General features: G+C 50.4%; 1 protein-coding gene across 1 annotated transcript; it reads right to left on the bottom strand.

Annotated features, from left to right (window-relative positions):
- Positions 1-346: 346 nt before the first annotated feature.
- Positions 347-9,963, bottom strand: BEAN1 (brain expressed associated with NEDD4 1). Its single transcript, XM_066242932.1, has 5 exons — positions 9,871-9,963; positions 4,707-4,803; positions 3,351-3,596; positions 2,771-2,915; positions 347-2,186 (listed from the first exon to the last, which is right to left on the bottom strand). Exons 2-5 carry the CDS (start codon positions 4,759-4,761, stop codon positions 1,919-1,921), a joined length of 714 nt encoding a protein of 237 aa, XP_066099029.1. The 5' UTR covers positions 4,762-4,803; positions 9,871-9,963; the 3' UTR covers positions 347-1,918.
- Between the last annotated feature and the right edge of the window lie 3,175 nt (positions 9,964-13,138).

Below are 13,138 nucleotides of genomic sequence, written 5' to 3'. Positions count from 1 at the left end.
TCTTCAGGTGCACTTATTTGCTTTGAACAGTGGCAGCAGGTGGCCAGCAGGTGGCAATGTGGGCTTGGAGCGGGCTAATGGACACAGGACACTGGTAAATCACTGACTACCCAAATATTTGCGTCATCAGGAAAATGACAAGACTTCAATGGCTGCTAATTTTGACAGAAGTAACATATTTTCAGTTTGCTGCTGTTTCCTTAGAAGTTTTCGGGGGGGAGGGTGGCGCAAGAACACTTTGATAATGTAACTTTTTGTAATAGTTTTTATTGATATGATATATGTAATTTGAACACAGAAAAGGTACAGTGGTGCTTATTTAGCGCTTAATCCAGAAACAAGAAAAGCTGTTCACAATCAAACACTGATGGGCACATAAGGGGTTTTCCCCCAGGACTTTTAAGGGTTGCAGAAGCAGGATGCGGTCCATCCCAGGAGTGCACTCCAAAGGCTATACAGCACAACAAACACATTGGTTGTTGCTTAGAAAACAGCACACCACAAAAGTGAACAGAACTGCTTGTAAACAAGGTCCCTACCCTGCACGGAGCAACCTTTGACGGAATCCTTTCAGTTCTGCACCGGGAAAAGACACTATTTCTACAAACAAAATTCACGATCGCCATTCTTTTCACCTCTCTTCTTAAGAAACAGATTAGTAAATTTTAGCCCTTCGGAGGAATTGAAGTGTGGGGGAGGAGAGATTGGGGTGGGTTAGGATGGGGAAGGGAGGCAGAGTGGATTTGAGGTAAGTTGGCGGGACACTTCTCAAAGATGCCCAGATGCTGCCCTTGGCAGGCTGGGTCTTCAGGCATCAGCTCGGTCACCTGCGTGGTCTCAGAGCCTCTCTGCAGTTAGGCAACCCCACACATCTCCTGTGGTGCCTCTGGCATCAAGGCTGAGAGTCAACTGCTGGTTCTCTTGAGGTTGCTTGCGGTTGCTTACATTTCCTTTGCTTTGTCTCTAAACACCCTGGGGGGCATTACCAGAACATTCTGGGGTCTGGCTCCAGCCCATTCAAGCTCAGGCCAACTGGGGACGTCGTTAGTGAGGGGCCATTCCTGTCTCAGAGCCCTTGTCTTCTTTGAAGACCCTCAGTCCTGGTAGTGCTTGAACTAACAAGGGGACAGCTGTAACCCACCAGCACCGCCGCACGCCCACAAGGGGCCGTGTTAATCACCTGGTGCGTAGGGTGGGGCTTCTGAGATAACCTGCTGGCACCACCGGACTGAGGGCAGCACTGGGTTAGGGAGAGGGAAGATGGACTTAAGGGGTCCCCAGTTGTTCCTGAGCCCCCCGGCCCATGTCCTTCACCCTGTCAGTAGTAAAGGTCATATGGTTCTTCTTCCCTGTACTTAAAAAAGAGGAGCAGCACACAGCTGAGCCTCACTACCCTGTCCCACTCACCGGGCTGGAGGGGGCAGCTGACCTGGGATGGTTGAGCTGTCTTAGGAGACACAATCGGAAAAGGGCACAGCCTGCCAGGTGAGGGCAGGGGCAAACAGGCACAGGGAGAGGGGACAGCAAACATAGTCCTTTTTTCACCTCAGTTCTCCCAGCGCTGTCCACAGAGTCACAAGCGACAAGCTGGGGAGGAGATAGGAGGTAGGGAGAGCTTCATATTTAATGAAACCTTCACAGATGAGTTTGTATGCATGTGTGTGCACATATCTGCACACACGTGGGACATGTTTGGATGTGTATGTACATATGGGTGTGTCTGTATATGTGTACAAGTTATGTGTGTGTGCGTGCATGTCTGTGCACGTATTTGTGCATGCATGCCTGAATGCGCACATCTATGCGTGCGCATTTGTGTGTATCTGCATGTCTGTGTGTGTGCGTGCACGTGCTCTCCTGTGTGCCTGAAAGGTCTTCCTCAACCCCTAGAGACTGGCAGGACATGGCCTGCTGGCGTTCACACACTCATCTCGGCGCTAGAGATCAGGGCCTGGGTTGTGGTAGGGGGGCCGTTGGCACGGTTTGGCCCAGGCAGCGGCAGCAGGCTGGTGGGAGCAGGAGGACAAGCCCCACACACAGACTCGTAGGAGGGTGGCAGATCCAGAGAGATGGTGCGCAGATGGAAACGGCCGTCAGTGAAGCAGGTGTCGATCAGCCAGTAGGAGGGGGGTGCCTCTGTGGGGCGGTACAGCTGAGTGGCCCCTGGCCCGGTGCACTCCTCATAGCTACAAGAGAAGGGGCTCTCTCAGGGCCTGTGGAAGCTGGTCTTATGGCCACATGTGGGGTCTCTCCCCGAGAGCTGAGAGTCTGTCCAGAGTGACAAACTAGCCTGACACGGACCAGCCAGGCCACTGTCATGATGGCTTGTTCTGTGGAGGGGCTCCACAGAATGACTGAGACCTAGATTCTAGCTGGCAGGAGATGACCCTAAGGCCTTCCGGAGAACTCTCCAATGGGACAGGGCCATCAGGTGCAGTTTGGACACAATGACCCCTGTCCCAGTGGATGTGATTTGGGCTTTGGGGAAACATACTGTGGAGCTGGGACCTGGACCCTCCACGCCACCCCTTCACCCCAGCTTGAAGGACCTGAGCTTTTCTTTTCCTCCTCGAGTGTTGCATGGTGACATCTGCTGAGTCAAACCCTGCCTCACTGGGACCTACTTGGTCAGGAAGGGTGAGGTCACACCCTCTGAGCACATACTTCCTGTATTTAGAGCATTTGGGGAGGTGGTGTTATTTCCCCTGGGGGGCATTTGTTCCTAGAGCCCCACCCTCTTACACCCTTCTCCCCCATGAGGTCTCCTTACCGTGGTGGGTAATCTGAGTTCATCTCTCGGAGCTCGGTGCCATCCTCCTCATCAGAGCCGAGGTCCACCTCGCCGTCAGACCTGGGCCGCACAAAGCTGCAGGCATATCGCATCCCGAGGCTCCAGTATGAGGGATTTTCAGGCTCTACAGGGAACAGACATTTAGCTGGAGCCTCAGGCTGGTGCCAGGGGGGTCCTCATTTTCACCTGAGGCCACTGGGACTCTCTCTTCTCCGATTCACCATCCCGCTTCTCACCAAGCACAGGTCCCCACAGTGACAGCCCTCCGTCCCTCCATCCCAGCACTATCGGGACCACCTGTCAGGACAGCCTGGACCAACAGTGGCCAGTCTGGGGAGGAGCCACCTGTCTTCCCTCTGACCTTCGGTCCTACCCTTGGCAGGAAACCAGGCTTCCCATGCCACTGAGAACATTTTGGTGGGTACCTGTGAGCAAATTCAGATCACCTGAGACCTCTAGGATGCCTTTCCTGACCACCCTCCCCTTCCCATGGCAAAGCAGCCACCTCCTCGATGGCTCCTGGGTTGCAGTCAAAATGGACAGGAGGGCAGCAGCTCACCTTCCTCCTCCTCCTCCTCCTCCTCTTCCTCCTCTTCCTCCTCTTCCTCCTCTTCCTCCTCTTCCTCCTCCTCGTCTTCGCTGTCCTCTTCCTGGCTCTTTGAGCTCCGGCCGCCCATCAAGATGGAGACGCATGAGAGGATGAAAATCACACACACGACTGAAGTTACCATCAGTACTGGAGACAAAAACAGAGCGATATCCTCCGAGTCGTCCGGGGGTAGGTCGGTAGAGTTCTGCGGAATCACTGGGAACAAACAGAGAGGACACTAAGCCGGGGCACAGACCCCCACCACACACTTCCTCCTCCATCCCTAACTCAGTGGAAGATACTCTGTGGGCAGGACTAGGGACTTTCTCCTGGCTGTCCTGCCAGGGAGGAGGGAGCAGCGTCTCACTCCACTGCCTGAAGAAGCCTTTGGTAGCAGGATGTGACCTCCCAAGGAGACAGAGATCACAGAGAGGGGCTGGGTCAGAGGAGAGTTGAAGCCCCATGCCTTTAGCTAAGCCGGTATTCTGTGGCTACCAGGCATTGTGAGCTGGGAGCTCGGGTTTGTTTTTTTTTTCTTCTTTCCTTTTTTGGATGTTGCTAAAATAAAATGCTCCTATCCCTAAAATGATGCTTTGCTTCTTTTAGGCCACTTTATATGCAGTTGAAACAGGCCATGATCTACAGCTCACTCAGGCTAAAGGTACATCAAGGCTATTGCACCTCACTGATAAGACACCCAAGATTCCATAGAAGGAGCCTGTGTGTTTTGGGAAGAAAGGGACAATGGCAGGCAGGTACACAGGGAGGAGACACAAACAGTCCAGGGCTGGGGAGGGGGTGGGGCCCCATTCTGTGTATCTGCTGACTGTGTGTCTGTTCTAGAGATGTTGGGATTGTGGAAAAGAGGTCCTCAGGTGAGTTCTCAAAAGGAGAAACAATGATAATAATGTAGTTCTCACTGACTGAGCACATCAGTCAGACTCTAACCCCTTTACATGCCTGTTGATCTCACTTGGTCCTCATTAGCAACCTGAGAGGTAGTTATTGGCTTTCCCCCATTTTATAGATGGGGAAGTTGAGGCACAGAGCTAAAGTAGTGGCGACAGAAGTTAAATCCAGCTTGTTCTGTGTAATTCCTGAGTCTGTATTCTTTAACTCCTGAGGTTCCATATGGACTGAGAGCCCTATAGGGCAGGACCTGTATCCTCTGTGTCTTGTGTCCCCATTTCCCCAGAGCTAGCAAAGAAAGGAAGCTCAGGAGCCATTTGAATTGCACAAAGCGAAGTCAGGGGTCAGCTGCTCTGTGTGCTCCAAGCTCTGCTCTCGCCTGGCCCAGAGCCACGGAAGGGTGCCAGAGAGACTTACCGGGGCAGGGGCGTTTGAAACTTGCGTAGTCCTTAGAGCAGAATAGTGGTGGCATCTTGCTTGCTTGTACAGCTCCTACTTGGGAGCCTCCACTCACCTGCAGAAACACAGAGAGATAGTGGGGACACCACCCAGCACTCAGTGACCCTGCAGGCTGGGTGCTCATGTCCCCTGGGCTGTCAACCTCAAGGGAGAGGATGGTGACTTTGTGAGCTGTGCCCACTCTGGGTGGGGGCTGGGAGAGCTCCGGCTGCAGAATATGGGGGTGAAGGGATTGTGCTGGAGTTCTCATGGTGGATATCCCTAAGGTTCTCCTTCTCTTAAAGGACCCTGTAGCCCCTCTTTTTTTCCCTGACAGGGTCCTGTGATTCTGAGATGAAGAGGTTAATCTTTGGGGGTGTGTGAGAAGGTAGGAGATGGGCTTTCCAGGACAAGTGGTAGCAAGAACTCTTGCATTATGTATGACTTTTTGTGGTCAGTTTGGGTGTTTGATCGACATTGTGTAAGTTCTCAAATAGCTCAGGAGCCTGGAGAAGGGCTGACCAGTTTGGTTGTGGGTCAGGTGGACAATTCTGTATATGGAGTCCTCCTGGGCACTCGGGGTGTCAGGTGTGGCTCACATTCACCAAACACTTGCATGTGCTAGCTAATGTCACCACCATCACTGCAACAGGTCCTTGAGGTGGGTAACATCATTTCCATTTTGCAAATGAGGAGGAAACTGAGGTTCAGTGACATAACCAACCCAGATCACAGAGAAAAGCTATGCAGGGAGGGATTCTGACACCCCCCCCCCCCAGTGCCCCTCTGTTACTGCTCGGGACACCGCACAGAGATCTAGCAGTCCTGGTGCTTTGGCTGGCCTGGTTCCTGGATACACTGGGCCTTTTTATACCTCCAGGCTGTTCCCTCTCCCTGCAATCCATTCCTTTCCTCTCCACCTGGCCAACTTCTATACAGCTGTCAACACACAGCTCAAGAAACCTCTTCAGTGAAGTTCTCTGCATGCTAGAGATGGAACTGCCACAGGTGTCTAGGGCTGCTGCGAGGACGCAGTGATGGGGGCAGGGGGTGCACAGGGTTGGCGCACACACACACTGAGACTGGTTTGCTGGGAGGGGGGCTTCGGGAGCACGGACTGCAGAGGAGGGCGTCGGGAGGAGGGCTTGCTCCCAGGTCACGTCTCCACTGCCCGCCACTCTCCTGCCTCGCGTCCCAGGCGAGGCGCGTTTCTGTCGGTGACTCATCTCCGACTGGATTGTCTGGCTAGAAACGGGAGGGCGGGCAGGCGGCGGCACCACTTAGGCTCTTAAGTGACTGAGTGGTATGCAGCAAACTGCGGCAATTCCACACCACTTCTCGTCCCCACTCCCAGAATCCTCTGTTCTGGGGCCCACTGCGACACAGACCTGGACACACGAGTGTGCATAAAGAAAGCGCTCCCCAAATCCTGGCGGCGAGAGCCGGGCTCCGCCACCAGGGGCGGTTTGGCGCATGCGCGGCCGCGACCTGGGAGTATTCGGCGTCACTGCGGTGGGCAGCCGACTGCGCAACTCTGCAGGAGGGGGCGAGCCCGTGGAAGGTTCTGTGCGAGGTCCTGCAATTTATGGTGCGTGGCTCAAGTGCGGTCACGTGCAGTCACTGAAACAAATTCCCATTTTATAACACTGAGACTCAGAAATGACGAAGGTTGGGTGAGGTAGTGAGCCCCTTGCCCCAATACTGCCTTTTGGGGGATCTTAAACAGAGGAGTGGCGTAGTGAGCTTTTATCCTTTTAGAAAAGTCTGGTTGGTGTCAGGGTAGAGGGTGTGGGAGACAGGAAGCAGGGGGTCATGGGAGGCGATGATAAGCCTAAATGAAGGCAATAATGACTGGATGAATGGATGAGAGGCTGCATTCATTAGTTCAACATATATTTATTGAAAATCCCTTGTGTACCAGATTTTGAGTGTTGGGGATGGAGGAGTGAAGCAAACATGGACAGCTCCTGTCTTCACAGAGCTTTCTTGCTAGAGATGGAGACACAAATGTAATGGTCAAGCACGTTAGGTAACAGTGGGGTAAGGTACAGTGGGGGATGGAGATTGTAGATAGATACAGCAGCTGCAGAGGACGTTGGTGGGAGGGTGACCTGTAAGCAAAGACTGGAGGAAGGGAGCTAGCTGAGTGGACATCTGGGAGAAGAGGGTGCTGGGTGGAGGGAGCAGACAGTGCAAAGTCCCCTGGGCAGGACATGCTGAGTGGTTTTGAGGAACAGAGAGGGCTAAGTAGAGGATGTTTAAGAATCAGTCCAGATGGATCATATGTAGAGAGTGAGGAAAAGGGAGGAGTTGAGGATGAGTCCCTGTGTCTGCTTGGGTGACGGGATGGTGGAGAAATGAAGCCCCTCCTGAGATTGGGAGGTAGTGACTTGAGGTCTAGACAGCCCAGGTAACCACTGGTTGCTTGTGATCAGGGACCAGTAAATGCTCAGGGACTACTGGCTGAATGAACAAATGAGGTCATCTTTCAGGAGTTCCGTGAACCTGTGGGTGTATATGTGTTTGCCCAGAGCCAGAAAAAAAGTTTGAAATTCCAGGGACTTTGGTCAGACACATTAATCTCGAAAGGGTTGCATCTGCTTCACTAGGCAGGGGCCAACTCCTGGGGCTGCAATTGGGGGTCAGGTGGCAGAATACCTTTCTCCTTTGCAGGAAGGTCTTTATGTGAAGATGTGACGCAGCTGGTGACTTTCCTAGTGGAGAGGAACAACTGTGGATAAATGTCACTAAATGTTTGTCATATGATGGAATGAAGAAATGAACACAGGAATAGGGGTGAAAAAGAGCAAGATAACAGTAGCAGAGAGGTGAAAAGGGGACATTAAGGTTTGCAAACAGGTAACTTGGTCAGGGTGCCAGATGTGGCAGCCTCTGCAACAAGGAAGCCTCTGTCTCCACGCAACATCTGGCCAAATGTGGGCTCCACTAGGTTGGCCAGGAAGTACTGGAGATTATTGGCTCTCTATGTTGCCTTATTTACCTGGAGTAGTCCTCTGTAGGATCAACTGCCACCTCCTTCCCTCTGCAGGTATATTATACAGGTAAAGACTTACAGTATAGTGTTAAGAGGAGAAAAAAAAAACACCCAGGTTATAAAATTATCAGGTTATAAAGCTCTGCATACAACACGATCCTTATTTGTAACAACAACAAAAACTCTAGAGAAAATTTTCAGACAGAAAAAATTAGAAAGAAAATAGAGTAAATTATTTAGTCATTCTGCTCTCTTGGCAATGGTGGGATTAAAGAGGATTTTTATGTTCATTACATTTTTATGACTTTCCAAATTTTCTACAATGAACAAGTATTACTTGTATAATCTGAAAAAAAATCATAAAATGAAGATTTGAAGCCTTTTGTGCTAACAAAATAAAGTGAATACGTAATAGTTAATTCACTGGAAGTTTTAAAAGCTAATTGCCTTTGAACATGTCATTTGTTATTGCAAAGATTAAAAAAAAATTTTCCTTGTCTTTAAACCTACTGATAAAAACCTTTATTAAAATGTCAGGAAAATAATCTCCATTGTTTTTAACCTTTCTCACGTTTTCCCTGGCATGTGGGCAAGTCCTATTTGCCAAATTTTTGAGGTAATGGTTTCTGCCGTGAACCTTATGTTTTGTTTTCAGGAAAGCTGTGCATTTGGCAATAATAATAATAATTAATAATAATACTAATTGTAAGAGACCTTATGTTTGTTAAACACTTCATATTTGCAAAGTATACTAAGTGTTGGGTACTGTACTGGACTCTGGGGATATCATAGTGAACAAAAGAGTTAAAAACCCTTGCCTTTGGGGAGTTAACATTACCTTCATAAGCTTAGACAATAAAAAAATGAGTAAGATATATAATATTCGAAGGCCTTCTAGAAGGAGATTACGTCTTCACCACATCAGGGGAACAGCCTCAGCATCTACAGGTGTTGAACAGTTTATAAAATGACACCTGTAGCCAACCTGAACCGAACACTGGCTGTGTCAAGCACTGTGCTAGGCCCCCTACAACATCATTTCATTTCATTTTTCCAAACCACCTTCATCACGTTTCAGATGGGGAAACTGAGGCTCAGAGAGGTAAACAACCTTTCTTAGAGGCTCAACAGCTGGGAAATCAGCAAAGTCCACCCTCTGGTTCCAACGCTCTTAAACTTGCTCACAACAGAGTCCTGCCCACTTGTCAGTGGAGGAAACTGAGGCACAGGGACATGACACCATTTATTCCAGTAGAGCACTCAGTAGGGGCATCCTCAAGGTAGGTGCCCATGCCTGCTGTGTGGATCAAGACCAACGACCAAAAAACCTTGGAGCCTTTGCCTCCTACACCTGCCACTTGTGCACTTACTTCCCTTCCCAGCCTGGTCTTGGCCACCCCCACCCCCAGCCCCCACCGCTGGCACCTGTGACCAGCCCGAGGAACCTGATGGCAAGCGAAGAACTGCGTCAGTCGGCCTGGGTATGGGGGGTGGGCACTATTGAGCTTCCAGAGGCGTAGAGGGGGTGGAGGCTATGTCGTTTGGAACTGCGCAACCAGCCGGATCAGCTGCCGCGACTCAGTTTACCGCGCAAAGAAAAGTCTGCACTCAAGCGGGAAAAGGTGCGGCGCCGACGCCCCACCCCTCCCACCCTCCGTACTGAGATACGCCAGCGCAGCAGGCACCGAAGTGGGGAAACAGCCCGGGTAATGCGCGCGTCTGGTGAGGGTTCTAGCTTCAAACTCCGCAAAGCCCGGACCCCCTCTCCTCTTACACCCCGACCAAAAAGTACATCGTAGTTTTCCCCTTCTTAGGTAGGTTGTTAAGGGATCCCCAAAACCGACGGCACAGGGCCAGGTGGGATGCTCGTCTGGGAGACCGCCCCCTCCCCGCGACTCTAGAATGTACTTAGGGACAGCCTAGGTTGGCGCAGGTCCGGGTGGTCCGCCCGGGGGTCGGGAGTCGGGGTCCGCGAGAATCGCATTCCGAACATGCTACGGCCCGGCTTCGTGCCGCGCACCCACCCTCCCAGCGCGGAGCGCCCCCAGGTGTGTGCGGGGGCGCCGGGGCACCCGCAGAACGCGGGGGAGAGGGCCAGGACCCCCTCCTCATGCCTCCCAGGATCGCCCCCAGCCTCACACCCCATACTTGTCTAGGATCCCTCGCTCTGGTGCTCTGCAGTGCTGGTCGGAGCTTCGGCTGCCGCTCAGGTTCCCGCGCAGGATCTGGCTCCTGCTCGGGTTCCCGCTCTGACGCTTCTGCGCTCAGGCTCCCGCTCGGACGGACCTCGGGGGGCGCACCGCTGCTCTTTGGCTAGCCTCGCACGCAGAGGCGGGGCTAAGCGGGAGAGGCGGGGCCCAGCGGGGAAGGCGGGGCCAGAGGGAGCGGAACCGCTGTCCGAGGTACCCAGGCAAGGTGGAGTTGGCTTCCCGAGCCCGCCCCTTCTTTGCTGCAGCCCCACCCGGCCGTCCACACCACCGCCACCACCCGCTGCAGCTCTCCAGGTGGCAGAGTGCCTCTCAGGCCTTAGCGGAGCTGCGGTACCACCTGGGTCATTCCTGAAATAGGGGTCTCAGGGTAAGGGTAGGGCTGACCCGCGCGCCTCCGTACACAGCCAGCCTGATGCCCACACAGTGACAGGGCTTGTCACGGGGTCCGAGAGATGCGGGAGGCCAGTGAGCCAGCCAGACGTGTGAGGACAGACAGATGTGTGTAGAGAATGACATACAGACTGGAGGGAGCAGAGGAGGACAAGCAGACAGACCTGTGCAGAGAAGGGCAGGCAAATGATGTACCCGTGGAAGGATAGCCAGACAGTTTGATTACAAGTAAAGCTGGGCACTTGGGCAGGGGAACCTTGTTACGACCTCTGCAAGGGACAGACAAGCCTGGCAGGGCCTCCTGCCACCAGTTTCCTGCAGACAGGTGAGTTTTGAGGGTGCCAGGATGTCAGCTAAGCCCCACTGAGCCTTCCTCTCCTGAGCCACCAACGTGCCTATTCCCTTCACCCCTCCGATACCCTGAGCTCTCTGTACCACCCCCCACCCCCAAAATCTTTGGCTCAGAAGTGGGTCGTGGCAGAAACATGCCAACCCCAATGGGGTGCCTGACTCAGGGCTCCTGGCTTCCTGAACCTGTTCTGTCTCCACCCTACTCTGGGACCCTGGACAAGCCCAGCCACCCTCCAGTACTCCCTTTCTTATTTCAACAGTTCTTCTGTTTGTTGCACCCCTACAATATGGGGTGCTCTCGAGTTGCTAAAGGTCACTTTGAGCTTCCTGAGCAGATGCTTGTTGATCCTTGGTGGAGTGGGTCCAGCTCTAAAGAGCTCATTTCTTTCCACCTTCATTTAAGCATCACTGGTCTGGCCAATCTAGCTTGTTCTTCACACTGGAACTGGTTTTCATTGGGGTTGGTGGTGATTTGTCTACTTTCAATAGATTGGGTTATGACTATTTGCCTGTCTGTCTGTCCATTCACAAATACAAGTGTAGGACACTTGGGGAACATCAAAAGGAGAAAGACCATAAAACTAGTCATTGTTAATATTGAGGTTTCTTGTTCTTTTTTTAATTGTATAACTCTATAAATGTCCTTATTTGGTATGAGTTTGCTGTTTATCTCTCCTCCCTACACAGCCAGCCTGATGCCCACACAGTGACAGGGCTTGTCACGGGGTTCGAGAGATGCAGGAGGCCAGTGAGCCAGCCAGACGTGTGAGGACAGACAGATGTGTGTAGAGAATGACATACAGACTGGAGGGAGCAGAGGAGGACATACTTTGTCATACTTTTAGTGGGTGCCTACCATTGCATCAAGTGGTTGTACTATATATTTTTTTCTTTTTTATTGAATCTATTGGGGTGACATTGGTTAATGAAATTATACATTTCAGGTGCACAATTCTACAGTCCATCATTTGTATATTGTGCTGTGTTCACCACCCCATGTCAAATTTTCTTCCATCACCATCCGTCCCCCTTCTACTGTCTACCTTCCTCTAAGTCCTCCCACACCTTTTCCCTCCTGCAATCCTCACACTGTTGGCTTTGTCTGTAAATTTTTTTTAATATTTCATTTATTGATTTTAGAGAAAGAAAGAGAGAAAGGCATAGGGGAGGGAAGAGCAGTAAGCATCAACTTGCAGTTGCTTCTCATATGTGTCTTGACTGGGCAAGCCCAGGGTTTGAACCGGGGACCTCAGCATTCGGATCAATGCCTTATCCTCTACACCATCACAGGTCAGGCTCTGTGTGTAAGTTTTTTTTTTTCTTTACTTAATCCCTTCACTTTTTACAACCAGCCTCCCAAACCCCCAACCCCTCTGACAACTGTCAGTCTGTTCTCCTATGAGTGTTTCCATTTTGTTACTTTATTTTGTTCATTAGATTCCACATATGAGTGAAATCATATGGTACTTATCTTTCTTTGACTGATTTATTTCACTTAACAATACTCTCCAGGTCCATTTGTGCTGTCATAAAAGGTAAAATTTTCTTCCTTTTTTATGGCTGAGTAATATTCCAATGTGTAAATGTATGACAGCTTTTGCATCTACTCATCTACTGATGGGCACTTGAGCTGCTTCCAAATCTTGCTATTGTAAATAATACTGCAGTGAACATAGGGGTGCACATATTCTTTCAAATTAGTGTTTTGAGTTTCTCTGGATATAGTCCCAGAAGTGGAATTGCTGGGTCATAAGGCAGTTTCATTTTTAATTTATTGAGGAAATTCCATACTGTTTTCACAGTGGCTGCACCAATCAGCATTCCCACTAACAGTGCATGAGAGTTCCCTTTTCTCCACATCCTTGCCAACGCTTGTTGTTTGTTGATTTATTGATGTAAGCCATTCTGACAGATGTGAGATGATATCTCATTTTGGTTTTAATTTGCATTTATTTGATGATTAGTGATGTTGAGCATCTTTTCAAATGTCTGTTGGCCATCTGTGTGTCTTCTTTGGAGAAATGTCTATTCAGATCCTTTGCCCATTTCCTAATTGGATTGTTTGTTTTTTGGTGTTGTATCAAGACACCAATCACATTTTTTATGAAACTATAACAACTGTTCCAAAAATTTTATGGAACCACAAAGACCCTGAATAGCAACAGTGATCTTGAGAAAGAACAAAGTTGGAGGAATCATACTACCTGTTATCAAACTATACTGCAAGGCCATAGTAATAAAAACAAATAGTATTAGCATAAAAACAGGCATGTGGATAAATGGAACAGAATAGAAGGCTCAGAAATAAACCCATGCTTATTTTTTTTAAAGATTTTATTTATTGATTTTTAGAGAGAGATAGAGAGAAAGTGGGGGAGGGGTGGGAAGCATCAACTCGTAGTTGTTTCTGGTATGTGCCTTCACCAGGCAAGCCTGAGGTTTTGAACCAGTGATCTCAGCATTCT

The sequence above is a fragment of the Saccopteryx bilineata genome, chromosome 9, assembly GCF_036850765.1.
Source record: "Saccopteryx bilineata isolate mSacBil1 chromosome 9, mSacBil1_pri_phased_curated, whole genome shotgun sequence".
NCBI lineage: Eukaryota > Metazoa > Chordata > Mammalia > Chiroptera > Emballonuridae > Saccopteryx > Saccopteryx bilineata.
This window is presented reverse-complemented; position numbering and strand designations above follow the sequence as displayed.

Excerpts from the sequence above, each read along its gene's own strand:
- BEAN1 (XM_066242932.1), bottom strand. The coding sequence starts at position 4,761 with ATGCCACCACTATTCTGCTCTAAGGACTACGCAAGTTTCAAACGCCCC. Across the intron at positions 2,916-3,350 it reads GGAGGAGGAGGAGGAGGAAG|AGCCTGAAAATCCCTCATAC; the intron begins GTGAGCTGCTGC and ends TGTTCCCTGTAG. Across the intron at positions 2,187-2,770 it reads AACTCAGATTACCCACCACG|CTATGAGGAGTGCACCGGGC; the intron begins GTAAGGAGACCT and ends CTTCTCTTGTAG.